At 37.3% G+C, this 22,748-nt stretch overlaps 1 protein-coding gene across 1 annotated transcript in view; it reads left to right on the top strand.

Annotated features, from left to right (window-relative positions):
- The window catches only part of PIEZO2 (piezo-type mechanosensitive ion channel component 2), a 258,854-nt gene that overhangs the window by 197,927 nt on the left and 38,179 nt on the right, over positions 1–22,748 (top strand). Inside the window, exons 26-34 of the mRNA XM_010006936.1 lie at positions 3,161–3,404; positions 4,565–4,661; positions 6,074–6,233; positions 8,680–8,769; positions 10,963–11,084; positions 11,886–11,957; positions 15,830–15,933; positions 20,309–20,420; positions 21,694–21,759. Of these exons, the coding sequence (XP_010005238.1) occupies positions 3,161–3,404; positions 4,565–4,661; positions 6,074–6,233; positions 8,680–8,769; positions 10,963–11,084; positions 11,886–11,957; positions 15,830–15,933; positions 20,309–20,420; positions 21,694–21,759 (1,067 nt within the window). The remainder of the gene's footprint in view (positions 1–3,160; positions 3,405–4,564; positions 4,662–6,073; positions 6,234–8,679; positions 8,770–10,962; positions 11,085–11,885; positions 11,958–15,829; positions 15,934–20,308; positions 20,421–21,693; positions 21,760–22,748) is intronic.

Below are 22,748 nucleotides of genomic sequence, written 5' to 3'. Positions count from 1 at the left end.
GGTTATTGGCTGCTACATCAGCACCTCATGGTGCCTGGAGGCAGAAGTCTGGACATCAGACTGACCACAGCCAAGCACATAATTAAGTGTGATGGGAACACACTTAGAGCAATCTTTCTGCAACAGGCTGGATTGTATTACAGTTAAAAATTGATTTCTGTGGAAATAAAATACTGAAATGATCATGAGAACACTAATAAAGCTTTAGTAAGGAAAACCAGGTTATTTGACAAAAGCCAACTGAGGTTACTATAGCTTTGATGGATGGGTGGAATGAACTTCAGACTTTGTCTTCTGTGTTTTGAGCAAAGTGATACGGTAACTTTTTCCAAAAAGTTAACCAGAGTATCACTGGATTTTGCTAAAGACACAGTTGACAAATCACCATTTATTAATTTTTCATTCGTGTTTCAGTTTTCTTCTGTGTAATTTCTCATTCAGAGGTTATCATGCTGCAAAACACCAGTTTTATGTTCTTGCTACGCTGCTGTAGTGGCTTATCTTCCTCAGATGGGTGGCTGTTTTCCTGGCCCCCAACTGCACCTTCCCATTTTTGCATTCATCACACAAGCAGTGAGTTGGCTCATAGGCTGAATGGGCAGAAAAGTATCTCTTCCTTCTGTCCTCTCCCAAAATAAATAGATTTTTGCAAATTTACTTCTTTAAACCAATTCAAGGATCCAAAGCAAAGAAGAGGCTGGAACCCAGAGCTGTGGGGATGAAGGGGAGGGGGACAGTGTCCTTGGGAAGCAGCTGGCTCTCAGTTTTCCAAGGTGTATTGTCAAATACCACATCCCGAGAGTGGCCTCTCCTCTCTGTGACTGGATGTGGATTTAAAGATCACTTAGAAGATGAGGTTTGGAAAGTTTGCATGGCATTAGTCTAATGATCTGTGTGGTCTGCAGTGAAAGCATAAAATTACAGTATATGCTATCCAAGACTAAGAATTTTCTGCTCTCTATGAAGAAGTTTTCAAATGTAGCATAAGCACCCTCGCTGACCTTCTGGATTTGTGTAAGGTCTTTGTGGCTATTGGGTGGCTTTGTGCTTCAGCCTCCCACTGTTGCATTATAATTTCCAGAGCAAGGAACTGAAACTTCTCACTTCCTAACTTTCTGGAGTTTGAGGCAGAATTTGCATCCAAGAATGCCTCAAGTGATTTGAGAGGCAATATGTTGAGAATAAAACAAGTCTTTATTCACAATTTTAAGGCACTTGACCTACCTATATCATTGTAAACAATTAATAAAAATTAGGGAGATGCACAACTCTGCACTATAGCAGACAAGTTTTGGAATATTGCAACTGAAAAGTGAGATTTCAGGAATATTTTTATCTGAGACTGACTGACTGTAGTTCTGTCCATTGTGTTCAATGTGGCTTTGCCCTGGGGCCAGCACATAAGTACCTGAGATAGCTGGTGATATTCATTGGTTAGTCATGCCCTGGATGACTTGTTCAAGCACCATTTTCTAAGATGTCCTCTTCAAGGTGAATTCTTGGGAGTCATTTTTATGGTTTGGCTTGCTTGTAATTCCATATTTATAAAAATGAGAATGATTTCCATCTCTAAGAACTACATAATTTGTCACTTGACATGGTTGTATTGCCTCCTGACTTGTGAGAATAACAGATGTACTTAATATTTTAGATGACTGCTAAAATGTAGCAAACAGTTAACATTATAAGAGAAAAATAACTAAGTTCTTGTCTTTTTTTGAATATGCTCCCTAATTTCTGGAAGTTTTACTCTGAGGGAAGTTATTACTAAAGGAAGACCAAATATTATAGTTGTTTTTTTCTGGAGAAACACTGAGAACAGCATTTTCAGTACATATTAACTTTAACAAGAGCTATTCAACTGTTTTCTTCCACTCCTTTGTTTTACTAGTGTGTATAGATTATTTGTTAATGTTTTATTATCACCCAAAACCTGGTAGCATCTCTAACATCATGATTCTTTTAGATTTTGCAAATAGCAGTCCATAAATTTCTTAAATGTTTATGGGAAATAAACATAAAGGGACTTTCTCATTGCCTTTTGTTAAATGACTCTCTGCTTGGCTTTGACAAGTGAAATGTATAATACTGGCTTATAAATGCAGGACTATAAATACAAAGCCCTACAAAGTTCTGAGCCTGAGAACACCCAGCAGCAGGGGCCTTTTTATGTGGCTTCATACAATGCACTTAGTTCATTTACTCCTTACATGGTTTGGCTTAGGTGTGCGTGTACTCCTACAATGCTGTGTCCCTGCCTGGTTTCCTGACAAATCTAGTTTTGCAGCCTAGGTGAACAGACCCTGGCAACATAGTTACATCTGGAATCAAAACACTAAATGGGGGGAAAACTAAGAATTAGTTGGTTTTCAGTGGTTAGCTGTGTGTAGTATTTGGTATTGCCTTTGGCAGATATTCTTGTTTGAAGGCTCATTGAGTCAATATTAAGTCAAGATTTTAAGGAATCTGATAATGCCAAATTGTTTCTCACTCTTCCCCACTGTGAGCCAGGCTTATTTCAGATAATTCTATCTTGTAGCTTCCTGGCAAATATTTCAGTAAGTTATATCACATTTATGTTCTATAGAAACCTTTTACCTCTCAAAACTTTTACAGTTGATCTCCATGGAGAAAGAGTTTCAGCAGCTGTCTTTGAAAACTAGGCTTTTAACCAAGCTGAATTCCCTAGTAGTTATAAATAAATAGAGAATTGTTTGCAGTGGAGTGCTGTTGCTGGCTTTTGAAGACAGAATTGCTGTAGTATTGCTGAGACTTCTTAAAAGATGATCTCAGATAGCTTTTAAATTGCATATGGTAGCATTGCCAGATAATATCACTCTATCATGAGGTTTGGTGAGAACATGTTTTTCCCCCTTTCAGAATACAAAGCTTGATCTTGCATGATGCAAAGTGTTTTGACTGGGTTTAGCTAGGTGCCTATGCACATGAGCAAACTAGAATTGAGTATATAAGCCAGGCAGACACATGAATGAGCTAGACCCAGTGAGCTTGGTGTTAGCCTTCAGCAGGTGCCCAGATGTTGAAGCATGACAAGAACGCTCAACAGACCTTGGGCACAAGTGTCAGCCAGTAGCACAGGTTGAGAAAAGGTAGCCTTGTCCTCAGGAAATAGTAACCTTTTCTCCTTCTTTACTTCCAGGTCCTACTTAGACATGTATAAGGTGATAATATTTAGTTACCTCTTCTGGTTTGTGCTCACTATAATCTTCATAACCGGAACCACAAGGATCAGCATATTCTGCATGGGCTACTTGGTAGCCTGCTTTTATTTCCTTCTCTTTGGTGGAGATCTGCTGCTGAAGCCCATCAGGAGCATTCTGCGATACTGGGACTGGCTGATTGCCTACAATGTCTTTGTGATCACAATGAAGAACATCCTCTCAGTAAGTAGCTGCTGCCTTTCTTCTACCCTCAGCACTTTGGAACAGTGTGCACAGAGCCTTGAGTGGTCATTAAAAATCCTTTTTTCAGGACCACAGCCTTCTGCAAGCTCAAAGCAGGCTCCATTTGAATTCAGAAACCGATAGTGCATATCCAGGGAATGGTAATGCATATACATTACAGGAAGATGTGCACCCCTGTGTCCTGGTCAGCTCTGTGCAAACTCACAAGCTGTTTTCAAAGGGCCAGGTTCTGGTTTCTTTGCCTACTAAAGTCTCTCCTTAGAAGTCTTGTGAAAATCTCAGTGGAGTAAGAAATGAGTAACAAGGGCAAGATTAGTCATACCATTGATAAATAGTGCACATCTGGAGCCTTGTCTTTAAAACTAGAATTTTCAAGCCCAGTACTAGATGCAGTTGTTGTGAGATGTGATGTAATTAGTGACATTGACTACAAAATTACTAACTACATTCCTGTTTTCTTTAGAACTAGTGTGAGATTCAGGTGAAAACAGATATACTTGAAAATTAAATGTCAAATTAATCTGCAAAATACTAAAGGTTTTGTTACATTAATTAGCTCTTTAAAGTGGATTCTTGCCGTGGCATCAGTAGGTGAATGAGACAAGCCTTTTATGAAAGATAAATTCAGATTTATTCCTGGTGATTGCTTTTCAGCTTTGAACATTTTTAGTGCTGGACTGCAAAGAGCAGACATTTTTCTTTTTACATTTACATAAGTCACTGTACTGAAATAAAATTGATTTATAGGTGGTTTGAATTTGCAAATGTTCTAAATGCTTACATGTGTGCTTCATTTTATACTTGGGAATTCAGTGGAGCTACGTGTGTGTTAAGCTTCTCCGTATATGTTTGCAAGATTAAGTCAGTGATTTATAAAAGTTGGTTAATGTGTGAGATGTATCACTTTCTCTGCAAAAACACACATGAAACCCACGTACCTCCCATCTCACTGATAATCAAAGGAAAAAATGCTTGCTATCTAAAAGTGATGTCACTGATAAAGACACTTCTCTAATCTCTGGTTTAGCAGTGAGATATAATGCAGCCCAGGCATGATATTCTCATGTAATGTAAAGAGATGCAATTCTTCTTTATATCTCCTCTATCTTGTTATATGAAACTGTTACTTTATTTTCCAGATAGGAGCATGTGGTTACATTGAATCATTAATTAAGAATAGTTGCTGGTTGATTCAGGCATTTAGCCTGGCTTGTACAGTTAAAGGCTACCGTATTCGTAAGTATAGATCAATTTATTTATAATTTCCTATAAATAAAGAATCACCTTCAAAATCTTCTGTCATATTTAAGTTGTTCCTTTTCCTGACATTTTACCTCATGAAAAAATCATACTTGCACATTCAGTTAATACAGCATGGTCCTGTATTGACTACCTTTTTTTTTTTACACTTATTCTCATGTTTCTGGTAATGACGGGGGGGAGTGGATGTGGATAGAGGTAAGAGAAAGGAGGAATGAAGTAAGAAGAGCAAGACACTTCATCTGTCAGTGAGCTGTTAATTTGTCCTGACACTCTGGACTGATGATTTGAAAACACCTGATTTATTTTTTTTTCAGTGTTTTTTGCTGAATTTAAATAACTCTTTCATCCTACTGAGTTTGAGTGAAGTTCTGAATTCCTATCTTCTTGTCTGATCCTAATAGATAAGTGAGGAGCAGGGGAAAAAACAGGAAATAAGAAAATGCAAAATCACAAGATAAAAGGTGCCCAGTAGCTCTTGTATTATCCAAAACTTTTTGAGCCACAACAGAAACTTAGACGCAGGTTTCTGACTCCCCAGGAAATGGGCACAGCAGGCTTTGAAACTCTTGGAGCTTGACCTTCCAGACCTATTAGACTGGCTTGCTTGATTGTAAACCCAGTTTTGAGCCTGAGTCTGTCCCTTGAGTAATTCTGTTCCCTTCTATGGGGCAGCATAGGCCATTTAGTTTATAGTTTAGCTCCACAAAACCCAGTCTCAATTTTTTAATATCCCCAAGAGAACTGCCTTTTAGAGAAGAAAGAAGGGAAGAAAGGAAGAAAGACACAGCCCAAGCCAAAATCTAGAGGTAGGAGGAATGGGATTTCCTCTCTGCTTGTCTCCTCCCACCCCAAAGGAAGCATTCTTGTGGTTTCAAATATTTTTTCTCTTATGCAATGGAAAGAAACATTGAACTGAGTTGTGGGGAGGAAAAATAAAGATATTAGGTGGTGGCAGTCAAAAATTTATTTTGACAAAAATAAAACACTTCTTTCTCACATTGATAGTGTTCTTAATAAAAAATCGAGACAAAAAGTGACTTTGAAATAAAATTTTAAAAAATAAACATTCCATTTAGAAAATAGTGATACAAAATATTTTGTGCTGACAAAAATACTTGTTTTCCTATTCTTCATTTTCAAGTACTTCTTAGGATAGGATGAACTCTTTTGCAAATGGTTCACTTTTGGTGAACTCTCAGTTTTCATGGGATATCACCTTGTTGGAAGCTTTCCAGTTTTCTGTAAAAAAATATGCTGCACTTCAAATTAAAATGTATGTTTGTGGGTTTTATAACAGTTTTATAAGCTAAGACTACTTAATTGATTAAACATGATAAAAGAATACTTAATACAACAGTCCTTATGCTGAGAGTGTCTTTTTCCAGCAACCAATGATCAAGATTGTAAACTGCCCAGTGGTGAAGCAGGAATCATTTGGGACAGTATATGTTTTGCTTTCCTTCTGCTGCAAAGAAGAGTCTTCATGAGTTACTACTTCCTGCATGTGGTTGCAGATATAAAAGCTTCTCAGATCCTTGCATCAAGGTAACGTAGATTTTAAAAAATTAAATTAAACAGCTCAAGTCTCTCATGGCTATGATACTTATATTTTTATGATAGGTAGTACTGAAAGAGTCCTTTAATCGTTTAATCGATATATGCTGAATTCATAATTGCAAACCCAATGCTAACAAACTACACATGAGAAAATTAATTAACTGAGAATCTTGCAGAAATTAAACTGTCTTTTGTACCAAACAGTATTTGCTGCTCTCATAGCCCTTATTAAAAGCTGGGCAAGTTGATGTGTGTTGCAGCATTGTCTCAATATCAATACATAGGAGAGCAAAGGCCAGAGTTTCTAAGCCTTGGAAAAAGACTAAGCTATTAGATCCTGTTTGAGATAATGGGACTTAGAAACCTTGACTCCAAAAATGTCGCATGAGGAAAAGTCTGGCAAAGTTACAGTGTCTGGCTTGGCAGGACCATTGGGAAGTCACTCAGGAAGTGTCCCACCACTGAACACTGACCAGGTGTGGCAAGTAAACACCACCCCCTTTGAGCCTGTTACTTGCCATTTCCCACAAGCATCCACTCCTAGCTATCACTAGCACAATCATTCTTCTGTTTTTTAGTAAGAACGCAGATTAGGAATGAAATTCTGGTTTTAATTTCAGTACGATTTCTAAGGAGTTACTTTTGTCAGTATTGGATTAAATGTATTTAGACATTATTTTTCCCTAAAAAACATACAGACATTGATTTCTGCCTGTGTTTGAGGGCAAAATTTGGCTTGAATGTCCTGAAAGGAAGTATTTTTTTATTTTCCTCTCCTTCTCCTTTCAGGATTTCTTTAAAAGGGGGCCATGTCCAGCTGCCCGTACTGAACAAAATTCACCACTGTAAACATGGCTAGCAAAAGATCTGTGCCTCAATCCCATATTACCTCTCTCAGACTTTGACTCTAGAGTGAATTTCACTGCTGATGCCCCAGATTGCTGGATACCACTTTTTTGTAGCTGTTTTTTGGACACTCTGTTCCCACTGAAAACAGCACAAAGCAAAATCATTAGTATCAGAATAACTTTGAAATTGGAAAGTTTGCATACAGAGGGAAAGAGCAGACTCATGGAAATGGCTCATGGGCACTGAGCTGGGTTGAAAGAAACATACATAGTTCTCACTTCCAGCATTGTGTCTTTTGGTAAGTTACTGAACTTACCCAGGCAGGAGCTCTCTCCAGAAGCAAAAGTGGAGACCTACTGGCCTACATCAGGAGCTTTGTAAAGATAAATGTATTAATGACCAGGAAGCGCCAAGTTATTACAGGAAGGAGGGTAATAGACATATAGTGGTATGGTTAACTTTTTAGTTGGCTGATTGCTGTGCTAAAATCAAAGTTTGAATTTACATGGACAGTGGACAAGGTCAAGTTTGGATTCAGACAGCACAGTCTGAGCCTGTCTTCTAGTTAAAGTTAATATTGTGAAATACAAATGCCTCAGCAAAAGAAGATTGAATTGGAGTGATGAGGATCCAGCTACCATTTTCAATAGTTCATAAGAATGTAGGAGTGATCAAGTTGCTAAGGAGAACATGTCCTTCATTGTTATACTTTACCATACTTTGAGACAATAATGATGGCCAGTCTTGATTGTATTCCTTTGAAAAAAATTAAATACAGTTATCCTCCATATTATATGGAAGATTTATTAGTCACACAGAAAACATGGTTGAAAAAGTATTTAGTAGTAGACTTCTGAAGCTATAGCTGTTCTTACTGAATTCCTGAGAAAAGAAAGGCTTTTAATCTATGCTACTTCTTTGAGAGAAACTTTGAGGGTCTTTGTGAGTCTTCAAGAGCTGATGGATGAATAATGAAGAATCTCCTAGATGTGTGATCTGAACATCCATATCAATAACTTGATTACATTTCTAATGAAGTGGAGTTAGAACCCATATTATTTTGACCCACCAGAAATTTGATTAAGCATTTTTGTCTTCAGATTGAAAGTTCTGTAATGCTCAGAGGGTAAAAGTAGAGCTGAAGTTGTGCTCAATATGGCCCCAGATAAAGCTGGACTTTCCTCACAGCTTCCAGGAGACTGAGTAACAAAGTGATTATAACACTGAAATTACTATAAAGACCAAATCCTGGAACTGTGCAAGAAGTTCTACCTCACCTTAAATCCATTGATCTTCTGTGTTCTTGAGGACTCAAAAATTAATTCCTTGAACTGCTGCTAAAGGAACTTGTATCTGAGAAGTGATCACAGTATCTGGCCCCAGATTTTTGAAATTATTAACTGTAAACAAATTGATATTCTGGAGTTATCGATTATTTCCTTCAGGCCTTGTTTTGTTTTAGGCAGATGAGGTTGTGTACAGAGGAAACACTAAGGTCATTGTGATTAGCTAGCATAAAGGAAACTTAGAACCATTTAATTTTTCCTCTTGTTTTTTCTTTCTTCTGCCCCCATTTCTGCTGTAGGGGTGCTGAGCTTTTCCAGGCTACAATTGTCAAGGCTGTAAAGGCAAGAATTGAAGAGGAAAAAAAATCAATGGATCAACTGAAAAGACAGTATGTGTTTAATGTATTTTTATGTATATACACATATACATATGCATGTATTTCACTGTTTGTTAGTATTTATCTAGCACCCTCTTTTATAGAAATTAGGTTTTGAAGTATGATTTTGCAATTACAAAAATTGCTTTCTGGGCATTCAGAGATTATGTGGTTTTAGAGTCATCTTTTCCAACAAAACAACATACTGCAGAATCTTAGTTTTTCTAGGACCAAAGATTATGAGGTTAACACAAAGAATCAGAGTGGAATGTAATGAAGTAACCTGCTCCTCAGTGAGCCTGAAATTGTAGTGGAAACAGATGCTTCCTATAAATCAAGAGAGGAGATATGAATGCTCCTGCTTATTCTGAAGATTCTTTTAAACATTAGAAATCCAGTGATGACAGGTTAAGAATATCAGCTTTTAAGTGATCCATACTCAAGTATCATAGCAACAAGACCATACAGTCTTCTCTTTAAGAGCTGATCTGTATCTGTGCTACATTTGTTCTCTATTAGAAGTCCATCTCAATTGTAATTTTCAGTTACTTTATTTAGTATGAATGCATGCAATCAGATGACATATGAAGGAAAAAAATGTCTTTTTTCTTTCCTTCCTCTGGTTATCCTGATGTGCTCTCAATTTGTCTGTCCCCATGTCTCAGAAGAGCAGGACAGTTAATTGCAAATCCCCCATGAAACTCATGAAAATGATAGGGAGATTACTAATCAGAAGTGCCACATTAACCCTGTCTCACTTGAAGGTGCAAGCCTTGAAGGCAATGAATTTAGAGATTGAGATGCAGGAACTGGGTTATACAAAAAAAACAAACATCAATCAGAACAGCAAGGGGCCTAGTTAGGGAAGCTGTAGTTAAAAGCCACTTAAATAGCATTAAATTCCTATGGGCTAAGGAAGCTGAGTAACATTCTGGCCCTGCTGCAGTGAATGGCAATATTCTCATTGACTTTACCATTATTAGGTTTTTGTTCTGTATATCTGTATTCCTAGTAAAGTGGGCAGGATGCCTGCTGCTTCGGTTTCATTTGTGGTTTCTCCTCTACTGTTTGAGTGCAAAATATGTATGTTTAAATTCACTGAAAATATTTGCATTCAGTTTAACTGGCCTGGGGATCCTTTCTCTTTACACAGCTAGCAGGTCACTCCTCTACCTGTTGGGTGCAGCCAGCATGCTTCTTTAGTAGCTGCAAAAAGCTTTCAAAGTTCCTCCACTGCTGTGTATGAAAAGCTGTAACTGCTTCCTAACCAGATGTCAAAGCTCACTCCTGACAGGTTTTTCCACACCTGTGTAACTGAAGACGCATCAGGAGGCTGCAGGGACCATGCTGTCTACCTGCATGCCTGGGGTTTCCCCATCAGATGATGAACTGAGATGGTGGTGTGCTGCTCTGTGCTTGAATCAAGCTTATCGTGCCTGTCCTGGAAATCATTCTTTTCTTTTAATTCAGTCGAGTTTAATATCAGAGATGACACTGCTTGCAGTGAAGCCAAAGCTAATCTATGCTTCTCTCAGAATTACCAGCTTACATTGAAAGGATGACTGAGTTCAACAATAGAGGGTACTTGTTAAAACAAGAACTTTGTTTAAATTATGTGCATCTGAACTTCATACAGTTTAGTCTGGTTAGGATGAAGAGAACTGCTAGCATGGCCAGAAGTTTTGAACAATGAAGTTGTCCTGGCTGACATAATGCAACTTCAGCAGCAGATGAATGACAGGGAAAGAAATCTAATAATCTACTGAGTAATAGCAACTAGCCAAGATGAGTTTTTCCCTCTCTAGTGAGTGGTTATTTCCTCACAAATGGACAGATTAATAGAAGTGTTTAAGTGTATTTTGATCACTGAAATTAGTTAATAATTTTGTTCTAATCCAGTTGTATTGAAATAACTTACTCCTGTTGATTTATTATATTTTTTAACTATGTTTTTCAAACATTTAAGTCTTAAAAGACCAAGTTGTGCTAACTTTGCAGGGTTGCAAGAAGAATTAAAGCCAGCCCTTTCAGCATCGTTTAACTCCTTATGTGTAAGGGCAGAATTAATGATAATGTGAAATGAGTATTTCCTTTTAGAAATGTTGGAGCATGTGTCTGTGTGTATTAGAGCGTTTAAGACTGATTATTCAGGATGGGTCAAGAAGGGTGTAGACATGAAACTAATAAGATTCTTCCTTTTGGTAGAATGGATCGCATCAAAGCCAGGCAGCAAAAGTACAAAAAGGGTAAAGAGAGGATGCTAAGCATGACTCAAGACTCCTCAGAGGGGCCTGAGATTCGGAAGGTTTCTGAAGAAGATGATGAAGGTACCATTAGCTATTGTATCTTAATTCCAATTGAGTGTTAAGGACATCGTATACCTAGTAGCTGGACAAGTGATAACTTGTTCTTCAGAACTGTCATCATGTAACAAAGTTGTTAGTTCAGTATCAGTGTGGAGCTTGATTCAGCCAAAAATGTCTGGGATTTTGTACTGCAAGAAGATTTAGAGCAAATTATTTTCTTTAAGGTTGCTTTTGGTTAGTTTCATGTTGTTGGTAAAGAGCTGAATAGCAGCAGAGGTTTGTTTTGAACAAAGTCATGGTCTATAAACCACAGTGTTACAAACAGGTAGCATCCACTTTTTTCCAGGAGCATTTTCTAGATGCTGTGAGGTTTTTCCAGTCACTGAAATGTTTGTGTACTTGTAAACGTTGTTGAAAACATGGGAACAGGTAAAATTACACCCATGTAGTGCCACAATGGTAACACTGGCTTGGGATCGGCACTTACTGTAAACTTTCTGGACCCTGAAATATAAGGGGATATGAGAGGAGGGAAAATGTTTTCTTTTTGAAATTACAGTCAACAAGGAGTGTATGTTTTAAAACACAAACTTTTTAGCTGTTTTGGAGTAGAATGCTGTTTTAACTGCTGCATAAACCAGAGTATTTCTGCTTAGTGGTCATGCTTCTGAATGATTCTGGTATAGAATGTATTCAGTAAATTTAACATCTGATGTACTAATGAAATCTTAGCTCTTTTGAGAGAAATTTAAAATGATTAATCAGTGTAAGAAACATGTTTCTCATTTTATAAAATTAATATTTGGACATATTTTATTTTAGGAGAAGCAGACAAAGAGAAAGCCAAGGGCAAAAAAAAGCTGTGGTGGCGGCCTTGGGTTGATCATGCTTCCAGTAGGTTTTCTCAATCATCTTACAAATATGTGGATTTAACCCTTATATCCTTGACCAGAATGAAGGCATTCCCATGACCTGTTTGTTTTATGCCTGATTTTATGATTGTGACTTGATAGAAGGCTTGTTTTTTTTCAACAAATATTTTCTACGTCAAAATTCTCAAGGAGTGATTTGAACGATATTTTGGACTTCTGTGTGTTGGAAGCATAGGTAGCTCATGATACACTGGGAATTCTTACAATACTATCAAATCAGATAAAGATGTCAGAAATAATCCATTTTGGCCTCAAATGTCTCGGCTCCCCACTACTCCAAAACACAATATATTTGTAAATGTTAAGGTGAAACTTTAACAATGCATTCGAAGATTAGACATAATTTCTTTTTCATATACACACATCATATGTCTTTTTTTTTTTTTTTTTTTTTGTTGTTGTTGTTGTTCATCAGTCATTCTACTGTTAGCTGTAGAAATCTGAATGCTACAGTAAGCCAGCAAGACTATTCTCAGGACTAGGCTGTGCACAGCTCAGCTGAATCTCTCTGATCACACTTTAATGTACTGATGATGCCAGTTGTTTTGTTATTTCTGTATTTTTTTTTCTGTTTATCTGAGAGCAAAAGTGTTCAGCCTTGTGCACAAGAAATAAGTAGCCTGTATCACTCATATAATTGTTGCATTGCAATATTTTAATTTGTTTGTAGCCCAGTCCAGGCATATGATAGAGTTCTTCCCTACATTATGAATTGGGTACAGCAAGAAAACTGAGTAGATTGCAGTTTCAAATCAAATATCCTTCTATTGGATCTTCATTGGAGGAAAATTTAACAACATCTGAAGAGTTAAAAAATGTTCAAGTGTATAGCATTGCGAATGTCTATATTTTTCCTGGTAATTTAGTTTAAGAGTTACTCCAATTAATATTTTTACACATCTACATACTGCTTCATTTACCTATGTATATTTATTTATAAATCTAGCATAAAACTAGCAGTGTTTAATAGAACATCATATGCTTTTTTCTATCAAGTCACAAGTAAGCTGTGCCTCTATTTTTATTTTTCTAAAGGGCACACTGCCACTTTAGAGAGACCTATCCCTTTTCAAAAACCTTATCAAAATCTTGCCCTTTAGTTTCATTAAGAACAACAATGACAAAATAAATTAAAACTACAACTTTTTTTCATTTTTACTGTAGAATTTCAGGCTCTGGTAATTCTGAAGGAATGGGATACGGTCTCTATTTTGTAATAAGAAGAAAAGCTCAGAGAGACATTGATTTTAGCTTTTACTTATTTCACCCTCATTATTTAATATTCTTAGGTGGCAACTTTTTTTTTCTTTTCTTTTTTTCTAAGTGGTGAGCATTCTTGAAATTATTTACTGCAATAATGCAAAACCTTGTGGGAAACATCACAGACCCTGATCCTGCAAACAGTCGTTGCCTGCCACATAGTTTGCATCCACACTCACTGAGACGTGGCACTGAGAGTAGGTGTTCACAGGGACACAGACTGGAAATAGACTCATATTCCTCATCTATCCTTTTTGAAACACTGAGCTGTAACTCCTCAGCATTCTGCTGCACACGGCTGTTCATCTCAGTAAGTGGGTTTGTGGCTGTGGCTTTATATATGTATTTGTTGAAGTTGCTCAAGCTTGAAGTTTTATGCCAATTCTGATGGTTAATTTAGATTTTTATTTTTAGCTTCATACTATTTTTTATAATTTTATAAATACAGATACCTCATTTTGTATGTCATAGGAATTCAAACATTCATGAATTTGGGTGGGAGTAGAACAGAGAGGAAAAACCAGTGAGGGTTTGCTCAGTGATGCTCACTCGCTATTGCAGGGAGGAGCCGTGGTTCTTCCTGTGCTTGTGGTTTACTTATGGAGCCCTACAAAGATCAGCCATAGCTAGGACCGCAGGCTTCAAGGTTTCTAGCTTCTTCTGAGAGACAGAATTGTGTCTGGTGTAGTGAAGAAGATGGTGCTTGCAGCTGTCCAGGGGACCTCTTTCCCTCTGGGGAAAAGCAGTTGATGAGACTGTGCTGATTTCTCCTGCATGGCTGCCAGTCTGCCTGCTCCATCTCACCCCACAAGGAAAGCCAGCAAATCCCTGTTCTTAGGAGGAGAAAGTCACATTATAAGCAGGATCCCTCAAGTGCAGTCTAGCCATGAATTATCTTACTAGTAAAATTTGATCTCTATAATAATCCCAGTAGGTGACTAACATACTTCTTAATCCATTTTGATGTGTGCAAGAGTGCATTATTGCCATTCAATCATACCTCCCTCTTCAGTTGTTAAAAAGACATAACTGCTACATTATAGTGTCCCCTCAGGTGCGTTTTAAACCTACAAATTTTGTAGAGACAACATTGCAGATTTCTTTTCTGCCAACTCAGGCATTCCAAGTCTGACAGGTGCTGCTCTGAGTCTTTAAGGAGCTGCCTGGCAGCTGAGGTTTCCCTTAGATGTCCACCCTTTTCCTGCTCATCTTCTGTGTGGACAATTTCTGTTGCTGACTACAAGATGCTTTTTTATGAAAAAAAACTGCAGGCTACTGGCTCTGAAAACACATTTATCTCTTTAATGCATTTTGAGGGGGGAGGAGGGGGAGGAGGTTCTTAAAAGGCCCAGTACCAAATAAGTAATTTGCTTTATCCAAGAAATTTCCAAACTTTCTTTTCACCTCAGTTCAGCAATTACAGATGATGAAGTGGACTTTCTGTCCCTCTGCAGAGTATTCATTGATTTTAAAAGTTATAACTGGGCATACGAGGCACAAAATTCATTCTCTGAAGGAGTTTCAGATGCTAAAGTTATGAACCATTAGATTTCTGGCAAATTTCACAGAACTGAGGTTTCTACAGTAGTTATGTGTGGTCATCTGTGCACAGAGGATCTGTGTAGAATTCAAGATATGATTGAATTAAAGCAATTGTTACTTTTCCAGAAATCTATCATGAGGGTTAAACATATTTTCAAAATATAAATATGTGTTGCTCCATATATCCAGATTGTGTGACATTTCATCTAAGTAACTGTTCCTTCAAATATTTCAGCTTAAATGTGGGGATTGTGTACCAGTTTTCACTGCTGAATGTAATTCTGTGATTTTTATTTTTCTCTTGCTCATTATTTTATATTTTTTATTTTGTTTCCCTTGTTCATTCATGTAGGCCTGTTACCATCTGAGAAATAAAAACAATGCTTCTGTTCAAGGATATAAGGCCTAGCTTATTCACTGTGCATCTCTACTGTATCAAGGTTTCAGAATCTTTCTGAATCCATGGGCAAAAAATTGAAACTCATTTGCGATCATGTTAATAGAATCCAAGTGATTTGTTTTAAGCAAACCAAGGTTTTCCATTACCTCATCAAAGCTTGAATGTCTGAAGAAAGCATTAACTAATACCATCCCGTTCCATAGTTTAAAGGATGCTTCAGCATTTTAAAGAGAAGTTCCGTATTTTTTTGTCCAGTGGCACTGTTCATATAAATTCATTTACTTACCTGCTGGGCTCACTCCTTCAAATAATCATCAGTTCCCAATTAGTTTAGACTTCAGTGCCATTTTTTTTTCTAAAAAGTGTAACTTAGTAGCTTCTTCAGGTTTTTTCTTTACATTCTCTTCTCATGGTGATGTTTTCCTTAGGTCTTGTATAGATCTCATCCATGCCCAAAGTATCACAGACTAACACCAAATAAATTGCCTGAGACATTTTCATCTCTCCCTTCTTCTCTGTTTTTACCTATTCTATGGTTATGAAAATTTAAATGACTGGCTGGTTCTTCATGTCTTGTGACAGTTGTGAGTAGAAGTTTTCAGAAAAGTAAGAAAATATTTTGTTTTACTTAGTGGTCAGAAGTGGAAATTATTATTTGTTTGAGACGGATAGTGAAGAGGAAGAGGAAGAGGAGAAAAAAGAAGAGGAAGAGCCTCGAAAAAAATCTGCATTTCAGGTACTTTATGGTAATTTTCTTTCTAGTTGACATCTGGAAAAAAAATGCAGGTTTCTCATAATAGAGGCACATATGTTAAAACAGCCAGTACATCTAAAGTAGACCTGAAAAATACTGGAAATTAAATTTCTTGCCAATTTATAGTGCAACTTTGCCTGTTTTAAGCATTTGCCAAAATCCTGCATATAGTGAAATCATATTTTCATTTGCTTAGTGCCGAGGAAACAAAAATACAAAGGTTAAGAATCTGAGGTTTTTTTTGTGTGTGTTGCAGCAAAGACAAGTGAGGAAGCTTGCTTGCCTCTGGCTTTGCTGTACAATACCTCTGATGGTTATCATTCCCTGAAGAAGTGATCCCCAAGAAAGTGACTTTTCATGGGAAAGAATACAGACTTGATACAAATAAAATAATTTCTTACTGATCCCAGTGGACCAGAGAAGTCTATCCTTGGGTTATAAAGAGCTGAACATTTAAAATTACAAAAGGAGACCACTTTATCTCCTTTCTTTTTAAGGATAACATAAATTAATATGTTTGCCAGACTGTGTTGAAGTAAAAGGATATCGTAGTGTTAAAAAGATAGCTGAAGTTTCTTAACTGGGTTCCTACATATAGACTGGTTGATGTTAGTACCAGGTATTGAATTAACTGGCTTAAATGAAGAACTTGAGTGAAGAAGTTAGTGAAATGCATATAGGGTTGCTTTAATCTTCATAACATTAAAGTTTTCCTTTTTTTAAGAGTTTTCAGAAATACCACAGAACTTTTCCAGGTCTGTATCTTTAAAAGCTTATTCAAACAAGTAGCTTTTTGCAGATGCATTTTCCCATCCAGATTCAAGCTTATGTGCATCTGATACTACTCACATGCAGAACTGATGCATTACTGAAAGCCCAGCCCAAGCAAGAGCAAGAAACTGCCTCCTTTCTCTTCTACTCCTTGTGCCAATACCTTTCAAATGAAGCTTCCCACACAATGTTACTGAATTACATGAAGAATTATTTTATTTAATTCATTGTTACAAAGTGCTATTGGTTTATATACTTACATTACATTATGAGCTGATTACATTTGTTAAACTGCCTGTGTGGTAATAAGACAGCAAGATTTTTTTCCTGACCTTAAAAAAGGCAAACCCAATCTGGATGAAAAATAACACGATAAGTAAGTTTTATTTTCTTCTATTTACTCTAGTTTTTTGTGTAGTTTGCATTTAATTCACCTTGGATGCTAAAAAATGGCTCACGAATGTCTGGGTCATTTTTCTTTCTGGTTTTCATGCAGGTGCATTTTTTTTTTTAATTGCTGACAACCTTTTGTTCAGATGTGCTGGTGCCAAGCACTGAGATTTTAAAGAGTTCGGAACTGGACATCAGAAGATAATAAGATTCTTTCATTTACTGTGGCTTTTGTTTGGTTGGTTTTATTTTTTAAAGCTCAGTCCTGAAGCTAGCACTCTGAGGATGGAGGATCTGGTCTTTATTTAATAATTCTGGCCAGACATTCTGTATAAGTAACCAGTTCTGCAGTATGTGCAACACAAAGATGTTGGATGGCTTTATGTAGGAGGGGAGTTGCATAGAACAGAAAATTGGTGTGGTTTTTGAAAAGCTTGTTCATCATTTGGTCATCATACCTTATTAGCTTTCCATCACTATGCACATGATCTTAATAAAAATACTAGCAAATTGAATGTGTTGGTTGTAGAGCCTGCAAAAGGATTACTTTTACTTGTTCATTTTTGTTTTATTGTAAGTTGCGTGCAATAGTCACCTCAGGAGTTAACTTGGAGATTTTATTTGTTCAAGAATGTAGGCAGTTAAGAATAATCTCATTGAAATTTTATTATGAACATCACAAAAGGTCTTTTTCGTCTTGAAGTCTATGGATGTAAATTTGTTCTTACTAATCTAGATATAATAGCTCACTAGGTACTTCTATTAATATTTTCTTCTTTTCTACTAATTGCTCTTGCTTTGTCCTTCTTTATAGAGAGCTATTGGGAAATTTGCTTCAGCCATTTTAGCCTTGCCAAAGTCTGTCATTAAACTACCCAAAACTATTCTTCAGTATTTAATCAAAGCAGCAAAGGTACTTAACATTTTGCAAATGGTCGTTATGTGCCCAATCCGATGTTTCTGATGTAATATATAACTCTGTCCTCATCTGCATTTTTCCTCTTGCATGAATGATAAAAGAGCAATGACAGCCAAAGCTTCATTCCAAGTAAATTCAATGCATTTCATACTTGTGGAGGAGTAAAGCCACAAGAAATGTGGTCTGTCTTTTTTGAAGTGTAATCCCAGAGAGAAAATGCAGACCTAAATTTTCATTTTCTTCTCATATTGCTATACAGGCTGGTCATGTTGGGTTGCATGTATCTTATGGACACTGGTAATTGATCTCAAAAAGCTGGTAAATGGCTTGTAAAATACACATCCTGCTCCAAGCCTCCTTTTAGCTTTTTACTGTTCTGACCTTTCTCATCATAAAAAAATATTTGTGCATCTTCAACATTTTCTTACCATGCTTTAATACACTTAGCATTTCTCACCTATGAGCAGTGGGTATCATTCCATACTCCATATATGTAACATGATATTTGTAAGGAGTGGGCATTACAGATTGAATGTACCAGCCTCAACGCCTAAAAGTTATTGCATGTAAGGTTTGTCCAGTGGTAAAAATCTAAAGCAATACATAGGTTATGCACCCAATCAGCTCTAAAAATATCCACTGCTTAGCATTAGTTACACTGGATTTATTAATCAAATGCCCTTTCTTCATTGTAATATTTTACCCTCTTCCAAGTCTGCCTTTTACCTCTAATTTTTAGCTGCATGACTGCAGGAGGCTTAGCAAACTGTTCTAGATGTTGACAGTTTCTGACTTTCTGACTCTAGTTCACTTTAATATCACCATTCCCTCAGATCACTTGCATTAGCAAACACCTATTACAAAGAGAAGAGAAACCAGTGCCTCTGATCCCATGTTTTATCATGTGGTGCTTGATTTGAACAAGTCAGAATGTTTTATACATTCACAGAACAAAGTTGTTTACTGTTTAAAATTCATTTCAAGTAGCTTTGCCATTTAAAAAATTGCTTTTAATGTTCCTAAGCAATTTGTGTACGCGAATTTAAAAAATATAAATAAACCAAATAGAACGTTTACCATTGTGTCCTATGAGGGGCAGTTTCAGCTTCACTGAGATACATGTGTGTTGTTGCTATTGTCTGCATGTTTGTCTTGTGAATTAACAGAGTTGTTTTGTGACTGTGCTGTGTTTTCATCCTCATGCCTGCATTTGTGTGCCTCCCTGCCCTGTCTCTGTTACCAGCCTATGTTGCTTAGGAATAGAAGGCAATGCAGTGCCAATTGAAGGTTTTGACCATTGTTCAATGAAAATCATAAAAAGAACAAAAGAACATCCTTTAATCTAAAGAGTTGTGGAGAAGATACAGTTACTTAAGTTTCTGTTTTTCTCATTTTATATTATACAGGGAAAAAAGATATGAATGTGACTGCTTTTTTTCTGAAACCTTCTCTCACATCTTGTCCAGAATTCTTCAAAAAGTTACTTTTGAGTAACTTTTTTTGTACTTTTTTTTCTCACTGCTTTAACATTTACAAATATTTTGGGCCAATTCCATGCTTCATATAGTCATACAGGTCAACAGATTGTTGATCTGAGTGACTGCTGTGAGCAGGATTTGTCTCCATATTACTGTCTTCATTTTGCAACTGGAAAACCAGTAGCAGAAAGATTCATAAGTGACTTACCTGAAGCAACAATAGGAGCCATTGTCAAAATCAGGATGAAATTTGAGGAATTCCTGACTGCCAGGTTTGGGACTATGCATAAATAGTGTTCCCCTGATACCTACAGAGGGGAAAAAATACATGGAGTATGAAAAATGTACAAGGACAAATACCTGTACTGAGATATCACTACATATTTTCATGCTTTAGTTAGTTGATTGCAGCACTTTCTCTTAAAATTTCCATTACGCTGCATCTTGCCTGTAAAATTACAAAGCAGAAATAAAGAAATAAGCTGAGAGATTCAGGTGAAGTAGCCCATATTCACAACAGGGTATTAATTCTCAAAGTTCAGAGCATGAATTTTTGTGGCTTCTAATGAAACTTGGTTCACCCACAAGTGTTTTCACATTTGGTTTTACGCTTGCAAAAATAGCACATGAAAACTCAGCAAATTTGCAGGGGAGGTGTTTGATTTGGGATTCAAAATATTTCCTTACCCCTGCAGATCTGAATGTGTTTACTCAAACTGTGTAGTCCCGCTTGTGGCCTGTTCTATGGCTTACTCTCAAAACATGAAGAACTTTTAAATAATAAGCATATTCCTTCCAGTTTGTTTATCAGGCCTGGATTACTGACCCTAAAACAGCGTTACGACAGAGGCGCAAAGAGAAGAAAAGTTTTGGCAAAGAGGAGAAGCGCAGGCGAAAAGGATCTGGGGATGGTAGGTAGACCTCTATATTTTAAAAAAATAGAGTAAACTGGAGTGCCTATTGTTCCTGGTGGTGAAAGGCAGCTGAGCTTTAGAGAGCAAGTGCTGCCAGTTCTGGCTAGGAACTGGAAAAATTAGGAACCTGTGGCTGGCTGGCTGTCTCAGCCCTAGCCCATGGCAAGGCCAGCCATGGCAATGTCCTGTCATTCTACACAATAAACATTGAGGGAGATAAATGAAAAGAGATGGTATATGTGTTTTCCATGGAGTTGCAAGACACACAAAGAACTTTTGCCAAATAGGAAGACTCAGTACAGTACAGAAAACATCAGCTATATAAAAACATTTATGGAAGTAGAAGGACATGATCCTTTCATTCCTTCATCTCATAAAAAAGTTTATTGTGTTCTCCAGGTTTTTCTAGTGTGTCTAGAAGTCTCTCATTTTGATGATTAGTTTATGTGTATCCCCAGAGAAAGGTGAGGAACATAAGTATTCAGGAAGCTCGACATTCACAGTGGATACAACAGGTAGCAAAAGGAAAACATACAAATGTGAATAGTTTTTTACCATAGTTGTTAAATTATTCATGCCTCTGACAGGAATCTGTTTATAAGTAGCTCATATGTCTTAAATCTTCTGCTCCTTTTTATACAAGAAAATACATATTCAGAAGCTTTTTTATCAGTGTAGCTGGGGAAGAGCAAGACCCATTCAGACTCAGGTCATCTAGACTTTCCCTCTATGTGGCATCTGCACCTGACAAAAAGAGGGAGGTTTATAATTTGACTGATGCCACTGCAGCTGTAGCTGCAGTTATTGGACATTGGATAGAAGGAGAGTTGTTTGTCCTTCAGTTCTGCCTGCAACTCTCTACATCAATCATCTGCTACAGGGCTGAACAAAAGCACGTGGCAGTTTGAAACCAACTCTGTTGCTTCATTTCAGCATGAAAGTCCCACTCAATTAATTTGAGTTTGCGAAGTCAGAGGCAAGAGAAGCTCAGAAGACTGATCAGGGTGCCTTTTGCAGAAGCTGAAGAAATGGGCTTGACTGTGAGTCAGTAGGAGGGGCAGCTGCTTAGGGTGGAAGGGATGGGACTGAGATATTGCCTGGGTTTACTCCAGGAGGTGATCCTGCTCACCAGCCAATTTAGTAAGAAAATGCCACTGCATATTTCAGAAGAGGGGTGGTCAGTGACTGTAGCATTTTCCATCTTGAAGGTCATTTACATCCTCACTTCTGTAGGAGTAACAGTCGCTGTTTCACTCGTTGTTTTCCATAGGTGGCACTGATGCAGACTGTGAAGATAGTGAAGAGGAGCCTGTCAAGAAGAAATCTGATGGACCAGGTATGAAGGCAAAAGGACTTCTCTGCTGTTACAAGGCAGCTGTGACTGGTGGCCCAATCACAGCGTATCACAGAGACAGCATTGCAGTGATCCCAAGCTTGTGCAAAAGATGCAAAATCCATTTTAACCTATGCAGTGAGATCTGCCTAGCTACTTTCAGGTTTCCAGTTGCTAGGTTTACTAGTCGTGAGCATAAGAATTACTTCTGGAGTATTAAGAGCCGCACTTATTCTCTACACACTTCAGTAAATACACCTGCAAGCTCAGACTTGATCACTTGCTGTATATTTTACTTAAAGAACAACTTATAGCTAACTTCAGCTTCCAGTTCTGATTGCATACAGCTGTGTGTTAAAATCTCCATTGATTTTGAATATCTGGAATGCTATTAATAACAGGAAGACCTTGTGTTTTTTCAGTGTGTTTTAGCAAGGTTAAGGTTATGCTTTTGTCTGGTATTCATTCAGCAAGGTGCAAATATCTCCTCTAAAAAATGGAATTTTCCTGATCTTACCCATTTTCATTCATAGTCAGATTTAAGGATGCTCTGCATAACAGGAGAAATGACAGCAGTTTGGAAAATCTTCCCCATATTGAAAGTTTTCCTAGAAAGAAGAGTAATGCGTAATAACTCCAAGCTTGGCTCTGTTTGCAACTGGAGTAAAGAAAGAAAACAGAATCTCCTTTTAGTAATCCTTCATCATGGCTTACCTTGTGTGAGATGTGAGAGATGTAATTTCTTTCTCACAAGAGCAGTGATCTCAAATAATCGAATTGCAGTGCTATAGGGCGGTTGTTTTGGGGGGGTGGGGGGTTGGGGGAATTTTTGTTTCTTACGTAGTCGTCATGCAGTTACCTGACTGCAGTTACACAAGACTTCAGTGTTAAAACACTGACGTGTTAAAAGGTTTCAGTGTTAAAACACTGAAGTGAATCACTGAGATACACCTCCAGGGATATAGTGTTGGTGCTACACAGGAGTTAGGGAA

The sequence above is a fragment of the Chaetura pelagica genome, unplaced genomic scaffold (assembly GCF_000747805.2).
Source record: "Chaetura pelagica isolate M959 unplaced genomic scaffold, ChaPel_1.0 scaffold109, whole genome shotgun sequence".
NCBI lineage: Eukaryota > Metazoa > Chordata > Aves > Apodiformes > Apodidae > Chaetura > Chaetura pelagica.
The sequence above is the reverse complement of the archived record's forward strand: the minus strand, read 5'-3'. Positions and strand labels throughout refer to the sequence as shown.